At 43.3% G+C, this 23,620-nt stretch overlaps 1 protein-coding gene across 9 annotated transcripts in view; it reads right to left on the reverse strand.

The window, feature by feature from the left end:
• rsrc1 (arginine/serine-rich coiled-coil 1) overlaps positions 1-23,620 on the reverse strand; it is a 480,289-nt gene that overhangs the window by 444,083 nt on the left and 12,586 nt on the right. For 3 of the 9 annotated variants that reach the window (XM_087993665.1, XM_087993664.1, XM_087993657.1), the window contains exon 1: positions 2,551-2,612. The exons of 3 other annotated variants lie outside the window; for them this stretch is intronic. In XM_087993665.1, coding sequence (XP_087849791.1) covers positions 2,551-2,597 — 47 coding nt within the window. In that variant the 5' untranslated portion in view covers positions 2,598-2,612. Of the gene's footprint in view, positions 1-2,550; positions 2,613-13,642; positions 13,688-23,620 lie in introns of those variants that run through there. 3 more of the 9 variants (XM_087993663.1, XM_087993660.1, XM_087993659.1) reach the window with 2 other exon arrangements.

A 23,620-nucleotide genomic window follows, 5' to 3' on the forward strand; every position in this document is an offset into this window, starting at 1 on the left:
TAATTCTGCTCCTATATCCTATGAACTTATTAACTTTTTCCAGATGGTAAAAACATAACAATAAAGCAAATTCTAAAACACAAATTCTCTACAAATGTAAAGAAAATTGGCTTAAATTTGCCAGCAATATATGTCAATTTTGTCAAGTTTCATGGAGGGTTTCGCACTGTGCTCTCACATTTAAAAATCCACAACACCAGGTTATAGTTCAACAGGTTTATTTGGAAGCACTAACTTTTGGAGCGCTGCTCCTTCATCAGGTGATTGTGGAGAATAAGATTGTAAGACACAGAAGGAATGTTCCCTCCCAGTTGAAGAACACTTCAGCATTTAACCTCGGACCTTCAGGTGACTGTCCTCCAAGATGCACTTCGGGACAGGCAACAACGAAACATGGCCAAGCATGAGGCTGATAGTCAAGGTCGGTACCCATGGGATGGCCTAAACAGGACCTTGGATTCATATCACACTACAGGTGACCCCAATCACAGACTTAAACCCCTTTACACTCTCACACCCTCGCACAGACACTCATATTCCCCCGCCCCCACTCCCTCTCTCACACACACACACACACACACACACAAGTTTGTGGGGTGAATTTGTACTTGCAGAATTACATTTTACTTTGCTCAAAAATTGCATGAATCCACGTAAAATTCTGTAAATCCGTTTTTTAGAAATGAATCAGTCTGACCATTGTGGCACAGACAGCCTCACAGGGAGTTAACACCTTCAATACCTTATTCAGGCCAACATGACACCAATTGTTAAAGTGCACTTGAGAATGTAACTTTTTTGAAAAGGTTTTGCGATTTACATATGAAAGAACTGAAAACAACATGGTCATTCCAAAAGATGAGAGACTTAACAAACAATCTGGGTCTTTTTCAATGTATAATTTCAGTCACATCACACTGTAAACTTTTGCTATAAATTCTGTGTCTTACTATCTTATTCTCCATGATCACCTGATGAAGGAGCAGTGCTCCAAAAACTAGTGGTTCCAAATAAACCTGTTGGACTATAACACTCTTCTGGTGTGTGATTTTTAACTTTGTACACTCCAGTCCAACACCGGCATCTCCAAATCATGTGCTCTCACAAGTTATCTCACTCAATTTTACACTATTCCTGCCATTATGTTTGGCACATCTCTGCAAAACTCTCTCAGCTATCTTGCACTCACCAGAGGTACTGCTGGAAACTTGGGACATTCCAGTACCATTTTTAAACCTCACCTGTGCACAAAGTCAATTGCTAAAATCCAGGAACTCACCTTCACCATTACGGCGTTGGAAAAATTGCCCCAGAGATGGCCAATAAAGGCAAGTTTGAATCTCGATTTGCTGACAGAGACCTCGAGGTCTGTGGTGGGAGTGGAATTCTTTTTCCTCAGGATCACCAGATGAGACCAAGTCACTAGATCCTGCCAGCCTGATCTGAAGTTGCTGCCTGGGAGAGCAAGATATCCAGTCTGGAGGAAAGCCCAATAGTGCAAGGAGGAGGTTAATGACCTTCTTGGCAGAGAGAGCCAAGACAGATGCTGAGTTGCCTGGCATTTGTCTCCTTACCTCTTGGGGAGAGAAACTACTTGCCGTAGTGGGAGAGGACTGCGATTGTACAAGTAGTGATCTGAGACCTCTGAGAGACAAGCAAACAAATAAGATTTGTTGTCTAGAGCTCCACAGCTCTCCCATTACCTGCACTCCTCTAAACACTGCCAAACTTCTGCAGCTAATTTGCAATTAATTAATTAGTAGATGTCATAGATTTGCAGTTCCAGCAGAACAAGTATCTGCTGGATTTACACAGACACTCCATCACTCAGCACTAAAGGAAAGGCAACAAGGGCCTTGACCTCAATCCAGATGCCCCTTCCTCTCAAAAAGTCAAGGTGGCACCAATAGGCATCCAGCCAGAGGAGGAACCGATACAGGCCTTCCCAGGAATCTCCTCTCATGATACTCCAAAGGTGTCCATTGTTCGTTACCTTCCCTGTGCCTGCAAATCTCCAACCTTGGAGACATTCCAGATGAAGAAGGGGAGCCTACATCGTGACACAATGCTCTTAACATGCTTGTAAACTCTGAGCAGAAAAGCCACTGGTTCATCTGATCAAAATGCCAATACCAACAGGTTCCACTCTAGGTCTGATTCCCAGCACCACAGTTGCAAACCCCAGGATTGTACTGAGATGTAATAGGAGGAGAAAGAAAACCTTGTGAAAACACATTGTTGGCATGGGTAAAACCTCATTATAAATAATTATCACATTTGTATGCACAGGTTCACCTATCATCATCAGCATGTGATAGCAAATGTCTTTTAGTTGCAACTACAACAATGAACATTGTTTATCACCATGCTTATCACCACAAGACATTCTCACCCTGTCTGAATGATAACTATCCTTTCCATACGATCATATTGGCAAAGAACTTCGTCAGGATTAAACGGGAGTGCAGCAGATATGGTGAAGGCTTCCATCAGTTTGTAATTAAACACCAATAAACGAATAGTAAGATCAAATCGTTAAAGTGCACTTACAGTTGGGATGACACAGTAGGTGCCGGCTTCAGTATCAAAACATTCATAGTCAGTGAAGATGACTGCACACAACTCTGGCTCCACAGAACAAGATTCACTAAGAAGGCCTTCCTGAATTGCGTTGCCTGGTGCTTCTGCACTACAGGATGCTGAAGGTCCTGTTCTGTCTGAAAAACAACCTCATGTTCTTACTTGGCACAATACTGCTGCTCTCAAGGATCCTCATGGTCCACCATGTAGCCTTCATGTATACTCCAGTTATCCAGATCAGAGAATACAAGGATTAACCCCTTACCCGGCAAAGACGAGGTAACTTGTCTTCACCCAATTTGTCTTTTTCACACTGCAACAAGTAAACTCGTCCAAAACATATAATTTCAAAAACAGCCACAGACGAATTTATATGTCAATTCTTGGCATTTCTTAGCCCTTCTCAGCTAGAAACGAGTATACTCGATGACTCATACGTCTGGTAGCTGTGTCTCTTCTGCCTCAGGCATTGCAAGAAGCATCGATGCACCGCTTTTGGGCACACACTGTCATTCGTTTTTTTCTGGTTTTTTTTTTACAAATTACGCCCAGATGTCGAGCTCAGAAGATGACAATGGGTATGAACCTTCTATTAGAAGCTTGGATACATCAGATGAGAATGCAAGCTCATCTGATAATGGCTATTCTCTCTCAAGTGAGGAGGAGGAGGAGGAGGTGGATGGACGAATTTGGTGTGAACATGTGGTGTTGGAAGAATGCATGCTTCCTCCACCACCACGCTTCCCATTCACTGGAAATCCTGGAATATCAATTGATCAAGACACAGCTGATATGACTCCTTTGGATTTTTTTAGTCTTATATGTGACAACAGAATTATTGATCGAGTTGTGGACGAAACTAATCGCTTTGCTGAATAAACTGGAGAAAGAGATTGTATGTGGCGCCCTGTAACAAAGGCAGAAATTTGTGTGTTTTTCGCCTTGAAAATGCTTGGGGGTATTGTGAAAATGCCAGATTAAGAAATGAACTGGTCGAAAGATGAACTACTTGAAAGACCAATTTTCTTTTGCCGAAAATGGTATCTTCAAAATAAAATTTCAAGTAAAATATTGGAAATAGATAAAAACAAAAGTTATTTCCATAATCAGCATTAAAAAACTATTAAAAAACAGCAATTAAAAAATGTGTCTGTAAATGAACCGTTTTCTCCAAAAAAAGTCGCCGGGGAAGGGGTTAATAAACATCCTCGATCAGATCGCACTCTAACAAATCCCCAAACATGACCTACGTGGAAACCTGATGTGGAGGAATGATGTTATGGCCTACTTTAGCTCCAGTGCAAGAAACTTCTGCATTGCAGATATGTATCATGACATGGCTATTTGACTGCCAATTCTAAATGTACTACTATCCATCATTCAGCTGCACATCATTACATGATAGATGAGTAACTTTGCTGAATACTGAGATGACCGATGGCTTGAAATTCCACACTTGAAGAGGGCCACTCATCAGCTGATGGGTAATGCTCGTCTTGGGCTCCCAGGTGCATGCATTGCTCATTCATTGTGCAGATCTTAATACAGTGGCCACAGTGACTTATTAATTGATGTGGGCAATTAAACTAGCTTTCTTCAGGCCTGAGATGCTTTTTAATTGCACAACAAATACAGCTTCTTCCGTTCCAGAGATCAAATTACTTCTGACCTAAACATTCATACTCCTCCAAGTTGCTCAGCTATTTGGCAACCAATCACAGAGTCAGAGATGTACAGCACAGAAACAGACCGTTTGGTCAAACACATCCATGCCGACCAGATATCCCAACCTAATCTCGTCCCATTTGCCAGCACTTGACCCATATCCCTCTAAACCCTTCCTATTCATATACCCATCCTGATGCCTTTTGAATAATGCAATTGTACCAGCCTCCACCACTTCCTCTGGCAGCTCATTCCTTCTGTGTGAAAAAGTTGCCCTTTAGATCTCTTTTATATCTTTCCCCTCTCACCCTAAACCTTTGCCCTCTAGTTTTGGACTCCCCCACCCCTGGGAAATGTCTTTGTCTATTTACCCTGTCCATGCCCCTCGTGATTTTACAAACCTCTATGAAATCACCCCTCAGCCTTCGCATTCCAGGAAAAACTGACCCCACCTATTCAACCTCTCCCCATAGCTCATCCAATGCTGGCAACATCCTTGTAAATCTTTTCTGAACCCTTTCAAGTTTCGTAACATCCTTCTGATAGGAAGGAGACTGGAAATGCACGCAATATTCCAAAAGTGGCCTAACCAACATCCAGTACAGCCACAACATGACCTGCCAACTCCTGGACTCAATACTCTGACCAATAAAGGAAAGCATACCAAACACCTTCTTCACTATCCTATCTATCTGCGACTCTACTTTCAAGGAACTATGAACCTGCACGCCAAGGGCTCTTTGTTCAGCAGCACTCTCTAGGACCTTACCATTAAGTTAATAAATCCTGCTAAGATTTGCTTTCCCAAAATGCAGCACCTCACATTTATCTAAATTAAACTCCATCTGCCACTCCTCAGCCCATTTACCCATCTGATCAAGAACCTGTTGTAACCCAAGATAACCTTCTGCACTGTCCACTATACCTCCAATTATGGTGTCATCTGCAAACTTACTAACTATATCTCCTATCTTCATATCCAAATAATTTATATAAATAATGAAAAGTAGAGGACCCAGTAACGATCCTTGTGGCACTCCATTGGTCCCAGGCCATCACCTTCTGTCTTCTACTCTCAAGCCAGTTCTGTATCCAAATGGCTAGTTCGTCCTGTATTCCATGAGATCTAACCATGCTAGCCAGTCTCTTAAAGGACCTCTGCATATGAAAACGAATTACTATGTAGTTTTGTAGAGAATATGGAGTCACAGTACTTTCATAAGTGCCACAGCAGTGACTTTTTTTAAACAATAATTTCTTTTTACAGTAGAAAATCAAAAATAGTTTACAATTTCGCTCTACAGCTACATAGAATTAATTTACATATGTAGAGTCCTTTTTCTCAACAACATAATATTTGATTGAACTAACTCACTTCAAGGTTCCAGATAAACTCATCAATTTGAAAATAGCTGTCTGATTAATAAATTCGTATCTATTTCATGTCAATTTAAATAACTTTGTTGAATTCCAAAGGACATGAATCAAATATTTTGGGAAAACATCCATAGAATCACTGAACAGAATGTCTTGGTCACTCCTGGAGACCTACTTTTTCAGACAAATTCATGAACTGCTGCAACAAAAATAAGCTGTTAAAACAATTCTGTGAGTAATGTTCATTTTAACCCTTTATATCTAGTGAGTGAATTAAAGAGATTAATGTACACCAGCACTATTCCAGTTCATTTCATAATTATATCTAAATATTTTTAAATCTGTTTACCTCAATCAATGTATTTTGCCTGGATAAAACAAAGTGCAGAAAGTTTTACAAAGCTTAGTTGAAAGGGGAGATGCAGTCCCACTATAGTCAACCTTCAGCAATTTGTTCAACTGCTCAATGTATTTTTTCCTTTATTTCTCCCACATCGCATACTATTTTATCACTGCCATGATGGTCCTTTTGGCTTAATTTAAAAGCTCAGTACACAACAGCTGAACGAAGCAGGAGGTGAGCTATACTTCAATGAAATCTACCCAGGATTCCATTAAGGGTTTTTTTTTGCCTTGTTTCGGGCATCTTTAGCTGCTTTCTTATTGGTCATCACTCGCCAAATCCCACAAGCAAATTAAAATAAATCCACCTCATTTTCATTTTTCAGAAAGAATGCTATATCTTCCAGCAAATGGATCAGTTCAGCAGAAAATGTACATGTTTATGCTCTCACACATAAGCCAAATTTCTGGATACCACACTGTAATGTGGTATTATGTAGTTATGTACACTGGATGTCACAATGGATCTGCTCATACACAAGACTCTGCAGGGTAGCCTGTTCACAGAAAAATGGTCAAGGAATGTCAAAACTAAATTCTGGGATAGAATAAAACTGCAAAGTAATTATTGTTTTCCGCATGGAATTTACCTGTAAAGAGTTTTTCCTTTTGCAATAAGTAATCTAAAGCACTTTATAAAGAAAAAGACTATGACCATCTTGTCTGTCTGTTTATTTTTCCATTAATTTAAAGTCTTCACATGGAAAATGAACAGCTATATGAAAAATACCAATGCACAGTGCCTGAGATATTTTGAAAGGGAGCACCTCCAGAGGAATATGGAGTTGACAGAGATTATGCTAAGCATTTAAACATCACTACATAGGCCTCTGCTGAAGTACTGTGTTTAATTTTAGGCATCACACATTAGTAAGGATGTCAAGGCCTTGGAGAATGCACACAGAATTATATGATTGATATCAGAAATGAGACACATCAATTTTAAGGAATGGACAAGAGAAGCTGGATTTGTTTGCCTGGTAGCAGATAAGGGTAGAGAGAAACTTCATGGGGAAGAAATATTATAGAACAAATGAAGAGAAAGTGATCTCACTCACTGGAGTAATATTTGCAGTTCACAAATTTGGGTCACTTCGTAATATCAATCTTGAATATTTTAACAATGAGAAATATGTTGCTAAAACTTTTCATCTTGCAGTGATCAGAACAAATGCAAGAATGCTAAATTTCAAACAAGCATAGCAATGTATCTGACAGGCTAATACAATGCTTTGAGGACCACAACAGGGATTGAAATCCTCCCCAAGCTTCTAGGTTTACTGGCCTTAGCCAATCATAGTTGACTTGTTCATCAATCAGTACTTTTTCGCCTCCTGTCATAAAAATTGTTGCGATTATTTGAAATTTGCCATTTGTACAGTTGAGTGCAAGATGAAAAGCTTTGATTACACAGATCTGAGTTATTGAGATCTGAACTGCACTGCCTGAGAATACATTTGATCATAACTTTCAAAGGGAATTGGATATACACATCAAGGTGTGGAAATTACAGAATTTAGTGTAGAGCTGGGAAGTGGGGTTACTTGAATAAATATCATTGAGCTGACACAGACATGTTGGGCATTCGTCTACAGTAAGAACTTATGATTCTAAGTATTCACTCTTTCACCCCATCCAAGGAGGTATGTTCCCTCATCAGAATGCTTAAAAAAAAACACAATTCACAGTAAACTAATTCATTGGAGGACTTTTACTCACAAGTAACAATGCCAGCTATGTAATTTTGGATTCTGGGTGATTTAGGTGCAAGTTCAAAAGATATCATATATGAGAAAATATTCAGAAATTGTGATGATCACATATCACTGTTTTTCCACAAATTTTAACATCTAAGAAATACTTGAATAAGCGCATCATTGGAATTATTTTACTTGTGAATAAAAGTCTTGGGAACAAATTAGTTCCTTGTGAATAGTGTGTTTTACTTAAAATCCATAAGGGAACATCGATTTAAATACTAATCACAGAATCATGCAACATAAAGGGAGGTCATACATCCATCTCACCTGTGTCAAATCATTGATAGATTTCAATTTTTACCAATTCCCTGCTCTTTACTGATAATCCTGAAAATTTCTTTCCTTGGAAGTACAGGGGAGCCTCAATTATCCGAACGAGATAATTGATATTCGGATAATTGAGGTTCCTCTGAACTTCCAAGGAAAGAAAATTTCAGGATTATCAGTAAAGAGCAGGGAATTGGTAAAAATTGAAATCTATCAATGATTTGATAGTCAACTATGATTGGCTAAGGCCAGTAAACCTAGAAGCTTGGGGAGGATTTCAATCCCTGTTGTGGTCCTCAAAGCATTGTATTAGCCTGTCAGATACATTGCTATGCTTGTTTGAAATTTAGCATTCTTGCATTTGTTCTGATCACTGCAAGATGAAAAGTTTTAGCAACATATTTCTCATTGTTAAAATATTCAAGATTGATATTACGAAGTGACCCAAATTTGTGAACTGCAAATATTACTCCAGTTCAGAGGAACCTCAATTATCCGAATATCAATTATCTCGTTCGGATAATTGAGGCTCCCCTGTACTTCCAAGGAAAGAAATTTTCAGGATTATCAGTAAAGAGCAGGGAATTGGTAAAAATTGAAATCTATCAATGATTTGACACAGGTGAGATGGATGTATGACCTCCCTTTATGTTGTATGATCAGTAAAGAGCAGGGAATTGGTAAAAATTTAAATCTACTTCCCTTTTGAAAGTTATGATTGAAGTTGCTTTCACAGCACTTTCCAGCTATGCAATCCAGATCATTATTAATCACATTGGTGTCCTAGGTTTGCGTATACCGGCTACTACAACGAACAATCAGAACCGTAACTGGAGGCAGCAGGAACAGAACCAAATTAATTCTAGAAGACACAGTACAGCAGCCCTTCACAGGAGGCACTGAAAATATCACCTTGACAGGGGACTAAACGCCTGCAAATCAACTTCCCAGCTCAGCGAACATATCCAGAACTACGATTAGTGTCCTCTAATTATCACCCCTTCAGTCAGTGGTAGCGGTGCCTCTGTATTGCCTCATCAGTCACAAAGAATTTTTTTTTTAAATTGCCATGCAGTTTTATTGACAACTGTTCATCACAGGAGTGCAGTACAGAATCAAGCTTCTTTTTCTTCTTACCCTAAGTCATTTACTTTTATATCAATTTCCTCCAATGGTTGCCTCCAGCTCCAGCTTATCACATTTCTATGCCAAGCGTTTTAAAAATGTAACATCTATCTCATTAGGGCGCAAATCAAGTTCACAAGAATTTAGCCATACTCAAAGTCAATAAAAGTGGCCACAAGACAGTTGGCAGCACCACAAGGAGATGGCAACTGAAGTACTCAGACAATTAAGCAGCTGTATCTAGAGAGGTGGATGAGTTAGTAGCTCTCAGGTGAACAAGCAAGTGGAGGACCCAAGACAGGGTGTCAGCAGCATCTGGAATACCCTGGGACTTTAGAAGAAGGGAGAAAGGAAGCAAAAAACTAGCAATTTCAGAATTTATCTTATTCTTAAGTGATAAAGTGTTTTTGGTGCTAAGGTTTCAGTTAGCACCGCAAGTGCTAGTAAATAGAGACTTCAATTTAAATAATAGTTAATGATAAATCATTCTCAATTCATAAGGGTCTCCTGGTGTAGTGGTAGGGTCCTAACTCTGGGCCAGAAGGTTCATTTTCAAGTCCAACCTGTCCTAATCATAACATGTAAATTGTTGGAGGTGATTTTAATAGATGGGATTTATGGACATTTAAAGAGGCAAAAAAAAAGGCAAAACAGTCAGCACAGTTTTGTGCAAGGAAAGTTGTGTCCCACAAACTTGATGAAAGTTGTTTTAAGGAAGTTACCAAAAAGATTGATGAGGGCAGAGCAGAAGACGTTTACTTTTGCACCTTAGCAAAGCCCTTCAACAAGGTTCCACGTGATAGACTAATTAGTAAAGTTAGGTACATGGAATTCACGGTGAGCTTGCCGATTGGATACATAATTGGCTTAAGAGCAGGAGACAGAATGGTGGTGGAGAGTTGCTTTTTGGACTGGACGCTTGCTACCAGAGGTGATACACACTGATCAGTTCTGGGTCCTCTTTTGTTTGTCATTTATATAAATGATTTGGATGAGAATATAGAAGGCACGGTTAGTAAGTTTGCAAATGACACCAACATTGTTGGCACAGTAGACAGTAAGGAAGGTTTTCTAAGAGTACAAAGGGATCTTGATCAATGGGTCAATGGGCTTACAAATGGCAGATGGAGTTCAATCTGGATAAATGCAAAGTATTGCATATTGGTACAACAAACAAAGGGTAGGGCTTATACAATTAGAGGTTGGCATTGGTTAGTGTTGTAGAACAGAGGGACCTAGGGGTTCAGAAACATAATTCGTTAATGTTTGCATCACATATAGACAGGGTGGTTAAAAGGCATTTAGCACGCTTGCCTTCATTGCTCAATCCTTTAAGTATAGGAGTTGGGAAGTCATGTTGAGGTTGTACAGGATTTCGGTGAGGCCTCTTCTGGAATATTGTGTCCATTTTTGTCACCCATTTATAAGATGGATATTATCAAGCTGGAGAGGGTTCAGAAGAGATTTACCAGGATGTTGCCAGGTGTGGAAGATTGAGTTATAATAAAAAAAGACTGGATAGGCTAGAAGCATGGGAGGTGGAGAGGCAACTTTATTGAAGTTATAAAAGAATGCGGGGTATAAATCAGTTTTCCTCCCATGGGAAATTTCAAGACAAGACATTTTAAGAAGAGAGGAGAGAGATTTAAAAAGACATGTGGGGCAAATTTTTTATACAGGTGATTCACGTATGGAATGAACCTCCTGAGGAAGTGGTGGATGTGGGTATAATTACAATGTTTAAAAGACATTGGGATGAGTACATGAATAGGAAAGGTTTGAAGGGATATGGGCCAGGAGCAGACAGATGGGACTAGTTTAGTTGGGGATTGGGCTGGTTGGTCTGATGGGTCTGTTTCCATGCTGTATGACTGTGTCCAAAAACATTAAAATCATTTTATGATTGATTGATCAATTAATCACATAATAAAGATGGTAGGACAGGTAGTGTGTTGCGACTGCTGGTAGGACAGGTAGAATGTTGTAGCACTTGAAGCCAATGGCTGCAGTATTCGCAGATCAAACAGTTTTGGCTCAAAACTTCCAGACACTGCAACATATCAGAATGGTAAGAGTTACCTGGACCACTTTATTCCATGGGGTGATCACATTCCCTGGGACATAGTATTCTGATTTGGTCACTGGTCAGGGAAAGGAAGCTGTGACTGTAAGTGGGGCAGGTAAGGGAACCCTAAGGGAAGGAGCATCTATTGCAATTGTCCAATCGGTTGAGACTCTTTCAGCTTGCACGGATGAGAATAAGGGCTTCAAAGTGGATGAATTAACTGTCCAAGGCGTCATGGATATAAAAACGTTCAAGCTGGGAGAGCAAAAACAAATGCTTTGGTAAGGAGGGAACAATAAATGCAGAGGAATTATACTGTTCTCTGTAGCAAAGAGTGAGAGACAAAAGGCAGTATTGCCTGCAGTTTAGGCCATTTGATCAGGGCTGCACAGGAACTGACAGGCCTCTTCTGTACTGTATCATTCTCTGGAAATTACACAAAAATCTGTGGTTCGTCAAAAAGGTCAGACAAAAAAGCAAACAATTATGTTTAAATTAATTAGAAGGAAAAATACAATACGTGATAAAGCTAGCTATAAATATAAAAAGATAGAATTTCTACAAATATGTAAAAAAGAAAATTTAACAAAGTTAGTTGTCCTACAGAAAGTGAATCTGGGGTGGAGAATGAACTGTGGAAAACAAGAATACAGCAGATGAACAGGTATTTTGCCTCTGAACTATAGAGGAGATACAGAACATGAATTCCTATCTCCCACCTATTTCAAGAAAATTAGAATTATCGGGGAAGTGGTCCTGAGCAAATTATTGGAGATGTACACCGAGACATTCACAGGTGCTGATAAGTCTTAAAAGAAACAGCTAATGGGATAGTTGATGAGTTGTCTTTCAGTCCAAAATTCCCTAGGTTCAGGGAAGGTTCATGAGTCATGGGAAAGATTTGATAGCCATTAATAAATACATTATGATAGGTTATTCAATAAAGTCCAAAGTACTTGGGCAAAGTCAACATGGTTTTGCAAAAAGGAAATCATGTTTAACAAATTGATTGGAGTTCTTTAAGGAAATAATATGTGCTGTGGATAAAGGGGAAATCAGTTGGTGTACTGTACTTAGATTTCCAGATGGCAGTAAGATGCCATATCACAGGCTATTGTGGAAAGTAAGACCCTAATGTAGAGGGTAACATATTGGCATGGATAATAGATTGGTTAGCTAACAAGAAATAGTAAGCATAAATGGGCCATTTTCTGGTTGGCACGAGTATACCACAATGATTGGTGTTCGGGTCTCAACTTTGTACAATTCAAATCAATGACTTGCACTTATAGGCTGAAGCTTGTTAAATTTGATGATAACACAAAGATAGTTAGGAAAGTAAGTTGTGACAAGGCTGAAAAGAAAAATGCAGATAGGTTAATGAGTGGACCAAGATTTGGCAAGTAGAGTATGATGCAGGAAATATGAAATTGTCCATTTGTCAGGAAGAATGAAAAAGAAGCAAATCATTTAAAAGTGAGATTGCAGAGCTCTGAAATGCAAGTGATCTGGGTTGCCTCCAGCATTAATCACAGAAGGTAGGTATACAGGTATAGCAAGTAATTAGGAATGCATTAAAATGTTATAATTATTTGCTGGAGGATTTCAATACAAAAGTGAAAGTTATGCTTCAGTTACACTCGCTATTTGAGAATCTACATCCTGTGGTACTGTGTATGGTGTTAGTATTCTTATTTAAGGAAAGATGTAAATCAGTTGGAAGCAGTCCTGAATATTTCCAAAACTAATACTTTGAATGGATGTATAGAATGGTTTTTTAGGGGAAGCTGCTCTGGAGCTTGCCATTGAACAAGCCACTGACTTGTACCAACAAGCTCTTAAGACAACTAGTGGTAGACAACAAATGCTGTCCTTGCCAGAGACTTCAACATCCTAGGAATTTATTTTAAATGTTTCACCTGCAACTTCAAAATCACGCACCAGGAGAATAAGGATGTAGGCTATTTCCCTCCTGCCATCAGACCTAAAACTGACAGATGATATAAAAACAGGAAGCGAAAAACTAAATTGATGGACTACTACCACATTTTGGAAAAATTGCTTTTTGCAGCTAAGAAAAATCGATGTAAGGGACATAACACCAATTGGAAGAAAATAAAGTGTTTCTACAACAAAGAATTACACAGATATTCCCTATTCTGAAATGGAATTATATAACACATTTTTGTTGCAGAATCACCTGCCCAAATGCATGGCAAGAAAGTGATGCCAAATAAAATCTGATGACAATATGAGGACATATAAAAAGACAACATTACTGTGTCATGAATTTTAGAAGAAAATACATATAAAGGTAACTGAAAACATATAGAATATTAACAATGTTACTATATGAGTATAAAATATTATTCTATGTGAGTACACTTTCAATTTTACTAACCTGGAAATGGAATCCTATTGTCAAAACGATTTGCTCTGGAGTATCCTAGAAAACAGCATATACTTTCAAATCTTTAACCAATTGAGATATTCAATCCAGCTTCAGGAACTCACATACTTAGATGTTTATCAGATGACAGTTGAAAAAAAAAACTTAAAACACTCCATACAAATATCAGGATTTTTAAAATTCAAAATAAAATCGAAGAACAAAATAATAATGGGAATTTGTCAGAAAGGTAAGGCAATAATTACAAGGGATTTTAATGTACATGTAGACTGGATGAATCAAATAAGCAAGGTTGGCCTCGATGAGGTGTTCACAGAATGTTTTCAGGATACTTTCTCAGAACAGCATGTTCCAGAACCTATCACCTGACAGGAGATATTAAGAGATCTGGTATTGTACAACAAATAGAATTAATTATGTCATGGTGAAGGCATTCCAAGGGAGTGGTGATCACTGGAAGATTGAATTTTACATTTAGTTTCAGGGGCAGAAGACTGGATCCAGGACGAGTTTTTTAAAACTTTAATAAGGGCAATTATGAAGGCAGAGTTAGCTGAAGTGAACAGGAAAATAAAGTTAAGGGACAGGTCAATAGAGATCAAAGGACAGATATTTCAGAATATACAAAACAGATACATTCCAACAAGAATGAGCATTTCCATGGCAAGGAGTCAACATTATGGTTAACAAATTAAAGGTAGAATCAAATTTAAAGAAAAACCGTATAATTGCACAAATACAGTTGACAGGTCAGAGACTGGTCAGAATATGAAGAACATCCAAGAATGCTTAAGCTATTAATGAGGAGGAAAAATAAGGAGAGGAACACATGAGAAAGCCAGTTAGAAATACAAAAACAGATAGTAAGAGGTTTTATAGATTTGCTAAAAATAAGAGTTAACAAATTGAGCAATAGTCACAATTCAAAATGGATCTGGAGAATTAACAATGGAAAATAAGGCAAATGAACTGAACAGATATTTTGCAATCATCTTTATCATAGAGTATACAAGTAACATCCCAAAAATAGTTGAAAATCAGGAAATAAATGTGAGGGAGGACCCCAGAAAAATTCAATTACCACTTAAGTGGTAAACTGTTGGAACTGCAGGCTGACAGTCCTGATGGACTTCATCCAAACATTTAAAACAAGTGGCAAGTGTGATTGTCAATGCATTGATTTTAATGTTCCCTAGACTTTGGGTATGGTCCCATTAGATTGTAAAGTAACCAATGAAACCCCTTTAATCTAAAGGGAGGGAAACAGAAACTACAAGACTGGTAGCTGAACATGTCATAGAGAAAACACTGCAAGCTGTTTTAGAGACATTATAGCAGGGCATATAAAAACATTGAAGGCAGAGTTCAAATTATTTTGTAAAAGAAAAACCATGTATTGGAGATATTTGAAGTCAGAACATGCTCAGTGGGTAAAGGGGAGCCAGAGAAAGTACTTTGTTGAGATTTCCAGAAGGCATTTGATAAGTCACCACATCAAAGGCTATTGCAAAACCTGGCTGTTGCATGGTGTAAGAGGTAACATATTGGCATGGACAGAAAATTGGCTAGCTTATACTAAAAACAATAGGCATAAAAGGGCCATTTTCTGGTTGACAAAATCTAACAAGTGTATGGCGCACGAATCAATGCTGGAGCTTCAAGTTTTTACAACTCATACTTGGACGAAGGAACCGAAGGTACGGTTGTTAAGTCTGCTGATAACAAAAGGTAGTTAGGAAAATAAGGTGAGAAGATGACATAAGGAGACTACAAAAGAAAATAGATTAAGTGAACAGACAAAGAATGATGAAATGGAGCATAATGTGGGAAAATGCAAAATTGTCCATTTTAGAAAAATAAATCATATTATCTAAATGGCAAGAGATTAAAAAGCTGACATGCAGAATAATCTGACGATCCAAGTGCATGAAAACAAAAGGCATATGCAGGTATGGCAAGTAATCAAGGAAACTAATAGAATGTATTGTTTATTACAAAGGCATTTGAACACAAAAGTAACGTGGTTGTGTTTCACTTATATAGGGCACTAATGAGATCATATCTGGAGCACTGTGTACAGTATTAGTCACCTTATTTAGGAAGTATGTATAAAGAAAGTGTTGGAAGCAGTTCAAAGGAGGTTTGCCAGACTAATACCAGGAATAGGCGGGCTGTTCTATGAGCAAAGGTTGGACAGGCTAAACTTGTATCTGCCGGAAGTTATAAGAATAAGAGTCTACTTAATCGAAACATACAAGAACCTCAGGAGTTTTAAGAGGGTGATACATCCTCTCATGAAAGAATCTATTCCTAGAGTTTGACGTTCAACAATAAGGGTTCATCACTTAAAAACAAGATTAGGCTAAACATTTCTTCTGAGGGCCTTTGGAACTCCCTTCCTGAAAAGGTGGTGGAAGCAAAATCTTTGAATATTTTTAGACAGAAGTTGATAGATTAGAGATAGCAAAGAGATAAAGGTTATAAAGGAGGTGGGAATACAGCTTTGAGGTTACAATCAAAACAGCCACAATCTTATTGAATGGCTATGTAAGTTCGGAGGACAAAGTCGCGCATTCCTGTTCCTAACTCATATACTTGTAATGAAAAAAACACTTTAAAACTCATCCAGAAAATCTGCTCAATAACCTAATATAGTAGATTGACAAGGATATCTACATTTATTAAATAGATATGAATTCAGTCCAAAACAAATGATGATACTATATTTCCTGTTCAATATCACCGTATGTGGAATTTTCACGCAGATAGACTCTGGCTTTTCTCCTCAGATTTCAGTACAACATAAAGTGTCTGCATGAACTTTTCAAATAATATCTAACTGAATTGCAAGAATGACCTCATAATAAAATTACAGATTTCATCCTTCCAAAGTTTTGGCTTATGTGCAGAGTTATACCACACTAGGGTGAAGGACTGTGACATTGAGAAAAATTGTGCTAATTGAGAGAACTCAAAAAACAGTTTAGTATTTTAAAATCATACTTTGGTATCAATAATAACTGCTGTTATTTCAAGAGAAAGTCACAGATGAGAGCAATTCATTTTCTGACTTGCCAGAACTCGTCCACCATCCACAAGTCCACAGGGTAATGCAATCCTTTCCTGCAATCAGAATGGGTGCAGATCCAAAACCCAAGAAATTCAACATCATCCAGAACAAAGCATCTGTCCACAATCATTCGTATGCACCCCTTCCACCATGTACAAGATGTACTGTAACTTACTCAGTTGACAGCATGCAAATCCACAATCCCCACCACCCACCAAGAATGTGGGTAGTAGTCAGATATGCATGACAACAGAAGCACCTGCAAATTCCTACTCCAAGTTATACACTAAGTGGCTTGGAACTATATCACTTTTCCTTCAATGTGGTTGGAGGAAACTTCTAGAACATGCTTCCAGACATATGAATTAAAAGCAAGAATAGGCCCTCGAGTCTGCTCCACCATTTGATAAGATCATGGTCGCTCAGATTGTGGTTTCTATTTTGCTGTCTACTTCCATTCCATTTGACTCTTTCGTAAAGAAGAATCTATCCACAGCAGATTTAAACATTCAATTACCTCCCACCACTGAAGAGAATTCTAAACTAACAACCCTCATGAAAACAGTTGTCCATGTGATCATCCTCAGACTCTACTTTTTATTGGTAGTCCCGAGTTCTACTCTCCCCAAAGGGGAAAAAAAACTTTTCAGAACTAATTCTTTCACAATCATATGCATTTCAATAAAATCACCTCTCATTCTTCTAAACTCCAACGATTACGGGCCAAACATGTTCAATTTTTACTAAGATATTTCCTCCCCTAATTACTTCTACCTAAACTACATGGATTGCACCAGTTGAAGGAGGTTCACTGCAACAATTTCAGGGACATTGAGCAATGATATCCAATGAAAGAATTAGAAATATTAACTCTGGTTCACTTTCCACAGTTGGATTCAAACCTTGCCGTGGTAGCTAGTGAAGTTCAATTCATAAATCTGAATTGAAAGCCAGCCTCGGTATGACCACCATGAATTTATAATGCAAATAGAAATAAATAAATACAATCACAGCATTGTAAAGTCTTGGTTTCGGGATGACATCAACTGGGATTTGAATATTGGAGGGCACATGATATTCAGTAAAGACAGGAAGCAAGACTCCCTTTCAAGTTGTGTAGCTGCTCCAAAGTTTGTCTGATGATGCACACATGCCAAGCCAATGCATTGACTTCTAGTTTCAGAAGGTGGTGTCACACACAGATCTCAGAGGTTCACACACTGAAAACAACATTAGAGGGAGTACTGGCAGGAAGACAGGAAAAGGGGAAGGATAGGTCAGTGCAGAGGAATGACCTAAGTTAAAAAAACTAGGAGGTAGAAGTGTTTGGGTACAGACAAGGAATTAAACAGGCAAAAAGTTAGTTGTGAAAATCGTGCACAGGCCTCCTAATAGTAATCACATGGTTTGATGGATTGTAAAGGAAAATGTAATGGGAGCTTGTCTGAAAGGCTCAGCAAAAATCATGTCTGATTTTAAACTACATTATAGAGACTGGATAAATAAGATGGGCAATTGCAGCCTATATGGGGAGGTCATAGGATGTTTTGGGATAGTTGCTGAGAACTGTATGTTCTGGAGCCAGAGAGCAGGCGATTCTAATTTATATGTTTAGATTCTTAATTCCTGTAAAAACCCAACAGGTTTGCTAACGCTTCTTAGGGAAATAAATCTGTTATTCTGGCCCACATGCCTTGAAACAATATCATTGGCTCTAAACTGGCCTCGAAAGCCATTTGGTTCAAGGGTGATTATGCAACAAATGCCAGCCTTGACATGAAAGAATTCTTTTTTTAAAAAAAACGTATTGCCAGTATTTTCTGTGTTTTGTTTAAAGATTTCCACAATGTCTTGCTTTTGAAACAGAATTGTAGGTTTGGGAAGTAATAAAATTTGCATGGGTGGATTAAAGGATTATTCTCTTAGGTTCCAGCAAAAAGACGTCACTGACTTTTAAAATAGTACTTTTTACACTGTATGAACCCATGCCAAACAGGGGGCACATTAAACAATAAGATACTCCAGTCTATTATCCTGTCAACAAAAAAAAGAGAGATCACATCTTTGACAGGTAAAGGAGATTTTTTTGAAGCTGAAACACAATAAAAATATATCAGAAATGCAGCAGATTCAAGTTGTTCTATAATCTTTGAAGGTAAAGCTCAAAGCTGCGCTTTGAATAGCAGTGCCCATTTTTGTAAACAGCATTTTCTGATTTGTGTAATGGAAATATTAGTCATGCCAGAGTCATTGTACTGTACAGGCAAAGCCAGAAAACACAAGTTAGAAAAAACAAATTGCAGATCGCAGACAGCAGCAGCACACCCCTTGTGCACTTTTCAACCACAGGACTCAGGTGTCTCCTGGTCACCATCGCCCTATCACTTCACCGCACCTCTCATTCTCCTCTTATATTCTCCCCCTCCCACATTCCAGACCTCTCTCCACTCCACTCATGTATTCTTCCAATTCCCCCACCCCACCCTACTCTCCTCTCTAACTGTCCTCCTCCCACTCACCACTTCCGATCCCACACATTCCCTCTCTCCACCTCCCCCAAGTCCTCCTTTCTCCCCTCCCTCACCTGCACACCCCCTCCCCGCTCCTCATAGCTAGGGTTATGTTAATGACTAGGACCCCTGAAGTCTTAAATTCAAAACTCCTACTGGTAAATTGTAAAACAAATTTGTCATTTGTGAATTAGTATGAAAATTTTCTCCCCAGCACTGGGCTGTCACAAAATTCATTCATTGAATGTGTCTTATCTATTTGGGCTGAATCAGACTCAGAAAGCAAAATCGACAGTAAAGAACACCCTAACAAATTATTTTAATTTATTTTTTAAAACTTAAAAAAATGGAGGGTTATGGGTAAAATGAAGGAAAGTAGAGTTGAGAATTATGACCGGCTATGCTCAGGAGACAGATCCAATAGATTAAGTGGTCTACTTCTGCTCCAACAATTTGTGATCTTCCATTCCCTTCTCCTCCACCTCCTCATCACTTCGCTCCCAACTTCTCCTCCTCTCCCTCACCCAGCCCCACCCTCTTCCCTTATTTCACGTACATTCCCTGCCTCCCTTATCTCCCTTCCCCTCACCCACTCCCATTTCCTATCCACTTTCCTCTCTTATTCCCCTACCCTCTCCTTCATCTCCACTATACCCCCGTACCTTACACTACCGCCAAAACCCTACCCCTCCTGCCCCTGAACCACCCCACCCTCGCCCCTCCTCTCCATTCCCCCCTCGCCCACACCTTGCCATTCGCCCCCTCAACATTCCCCCCCTCGCCACCTCCTCTCCGTTCCCCCCCCGCGCCCCCATTTCCCCCCCCTCACCCCCATTTCCCCCCGGCCCCTCCCCTCTATTTCCCCCCCCTCGCCCCCTCCCCTCCATTCTCCCCTCGCCCCGTCCTCGCTATTCACCCCCTCCTCGCCATTCGCCCCCCTCGTCCCCTCCTATGCCATTCCTTCCCCTCGCCCCCTCTTCTCCATTCCCCCCACCTCGCCCCCTCCACTCCATTCCCACCTCGCCCCCTCCTCTCCATTCCCCCCACCTCGTCCCCTCCTCTCCATTCCCCCCACCTCGTCCCCTCCTCTCCATTCCCCCCACCTCGTCCCCTCCTCGCCATTCCCCCCACCTCGCCCCTCCTCTCCATTCACCCCACCTCGCCCCCTCCTCTCCATTCACCCGACCTCGCCCCCTCCTCTCCATGCCCCCCACCTCGTCCCCTCCTCTCCATTCCCCCCACCTCGTCCCCTCCTCTCCATTCCCCCCAACTCGCCCCCTCCTCTCCATTCCCCCTACCTCGCCCCCTCCTCTCCATTCCCCCCACCTCGCCACCTCCTCGCCATTCTCCCTCCTCTCCATTCCTCCCCGCCCCCTCCTCTTCATTCCCCCGCCCCCTCCTCTCCATTCCCCCCTGCCCCCTCCTCTCCATTCCCCCCACACCCTCCTCTCCATTCGCCCCACTCTACTCTCCATTCCCCCCCTCATCCCCCCTCTCCATTCCACCCCCCGTGCCCCCTCTCCATTCCACCCCCTCGGCACCCCCCCTCTCCGTTCCACCCCACACCCTCCTCTCCATTCGCCCCACTCTCCTCTCCATTCCCCCCCTCATCCCCCCTCTCCATTCCACCCCCATGCCCCCTCTCCGTTCCACCCCCTCGCCCCCCTCTCCGTTCCACCCCCTCGCGCCCCTCTCCGTTCCACCCCCTCGGCACCCCCCCCTCTCCGTTCCACCCCACACCCTCCTCTCCATTCGCCCCACTCTCCTCTCCATTCCCCCCCCCTCATCCCCCCTCTCCGTTCCACCCCCTCGCACCCCCCTCTCCGTTCCACCCCCTCGCCACCCCCTCTCCGTTCCACCCCCTCACCCCCCCTCTCCGTTCCACCCACCTCACCCCCTCCTCTCCATTCCCTCCATTCGCCCTCCTCGCCCCCTCCTCTCCATTTCCCCATCTCGCCCCCTCCTCTCCATTCCCCCATCTCGCCCCCTCCTCTCCATTCCCCCATCTCGCCCCCTCCTCTCCATTCCCCCTCCCCCTTCTCTCCATCGCCATTGCCCCCCTCGCCCCCTCCTTGACATTCCCCCCTCCCTCCTCTCCATTCCCCCCCACACCCTCCTCTCCATTCGCCCCACTCTCCTCTCCATTCCCCCCCTCATCCCCCCTCTCCGTTCCACCCCCCGTGCCCCCTCTCCGTTCCACCCACCTCACCCCCTCCTCTCCATTCCCCCCGCCCCCTCTTCTCCATTCGCCCTCCTCGCCCCCTCCTCTCCATTTCCCCATCTCGCCCCCTCCTCGCCATTTCCCCTACTCGACATTCCCCCCTCCCTCCTCTCCATTCCCCCCTGCCCCCTCCTCTACATTCCCCCTTGCCCCCTCCTCTCCATTCCCCCCCACACCCTCCTCTCCATTCGCCCCACTCTCCTCTCCATTCCCCCCCCTCATCCCCTCTCTCCGTTCCACCCCCCGTGCCCCCTCTCCGTTCCACCCACCTCGCCCCCTCCTCTCCATTCCCCCCGCCCCCTCTTCTCCATTCGCCCTCCTCGCCCCCTCCTCTCCATTTCCCCATCTCGCCCCCTCCTCTCCATTCCCCCATCTCGCCCCCTCCTCTCCATTCCCCCATCTCGCCCCCTCCTCTCCATTCCCCCATCTCGCCCCCTCCTCTCCATTCCCCCTCCCCCTTCTCTCCATCGCCATTGCCCCCCTCGCCCCCTCCTTGACATTCCCCCCTCCCTCCTCTCCATTCCCCCCCACACCCTCCTCTCCATTCGCCCCACTCTCCTCTCCATTCCCCCCCTCATCCCCCCTCTCCGTTCCACCCCCCGTGCCCCCTCTCCGTTCCACCCACCTCACCCCCTCCTCTCCATTCCCCCCGCCCCCTCTTCTCCATTCGCCCTCCTCGCCCCCTCCTCTCCATTTCCCCATCTCGCCCCCTCCTCGCCATTTCCCCTACTCGACATTCCCCCCTCCCTCCTCTCCATTCCCCCCTGCCCCCTCCTCTACATTCCCCCTTGCCCCCTCCTCTCCATTCCCCCCCACACCCTCCTCTCCATTCGCCCCACTCTCCTCTCCATTCCCCCCCCTCATCCCCTCTCTCCGTTCCACCCCCCGTGCCCCCTCTCCGTTCCACCCACCTCGCCCCCTCCTCTCCATTCCCCCCGCCCCCTCTTCTCCATTCGCCCTCCTCGCCCCCTCCTCTCCATTTCCCCATCTCGCCCCCTCCTCTCCATTCCCCCATCTCGCCCCCTCCTCTCCATTCCCCCATCTCGCCCCCTCCTCTCCATTCCCCCTCCCCCTTCTCTCCATTCCCGCCATCGCCATTGCCCCCTCGCCCCCTCCTTGACCTTCCCCACCTTGCCGCCTCCTCGCCCTTCCCCCCTCCTCGCCCCCTCATCGCCATTCACCCCCGCCCGCTCCTCGCCATTCCCCCCTGCCTCCTCCTCGCCATTCCCCCGCCCCCTCCTCTCCATTTCCCCTCCTCGACATTTCCCCTCCTCGACATTTCCCCTCCTCGACATTCCCCCCTCCCTCCTCGACATTCACCCCTCGCCCCCTCCCCCCCACGCCCCCTCCTCCCCATTCCCCCTCTCGCCCCCTCCTCTCCATTCGCCCCCATCGCCCCTCCTCTCCATTGCCCCATCGCCCCTCCTCTCCATTCCCCCCATCGCCCCTCCTCTCCATTCCACCCCATCGCCCCGCCTCTCCATTCCCCCCTATCGCCCCTCCTCTCTATTCTCCCCCCACCCCCTCCTCTCCATTCCCCCCCTCACCCCCTCCTCTCCATTCCCCCCTCACCCTCTCCTCTCCATTCCCCCCCCCCTCACCCCCTCCTCTCCATTTCCCCCCCTCACCCCCTCCTCTCCATTCCCCCCCTCACCCCCTCCTCTCCATTCCCCCCCACATCCCCTCCTCTCCATTCCCCCCTCACACCCTCCTCTCCATTCCCCTCACCCCCCGCCTCTCCATTCCCACCCGCACCCCCTCCTCTCCATTCCCCCCCTCTCAACCCCTCCTCTCCATTCCCCCCCCTACCCCCTCCTCTCCATTCCCCCCCCTCACCCACTCCTCTCCATTCCCCCCCTCACCCCCTCCTCTCCATTCCCCCCCTCACCCCCTCCTCTCCATTCCCCCCCTCACCCCCTCCTCTCCATTCCCCCCCCTCAGCCCCTCCTCTCCATTCCCCCCCTCACCCCCTCCTCTCCATTCCCCCCCTCACCCCCTCCTCTCCATTCCCCCCCTCACCCCCTCCTCTCCATTCCCCCCCTCACCCCCTCCTCTCCATTCCCCCCCCTCACCCCCTCCTCTCCATTCCCCCCTCACCCTCTCCATTCCCCCCTCACCCCCTCCTCTCCATTTCCCCCCTCCACACCCACCTCTCAATTTCCCCCCCG

The sequence above is a fragment of the Chiloscyllium plagiosum genome, unplaced genomic scaffold (assembly GCF_037043375.1).
Source record: "Chiloscyllium plagiosum isolate Xiang-an unplaced genomic scaffold, Cpla_swu_hap1 HiC_scaffold_13, whole genome shotgun sequence".
Taxonomy (NCBI): domain Eukaryota; kingdom Metazoa; phylum Chordata; class Chondrichthyes; order Orectolobiformes; family Hemiscylliidae; genus Chiloscyllium; species Chiloscyllium plagiosum.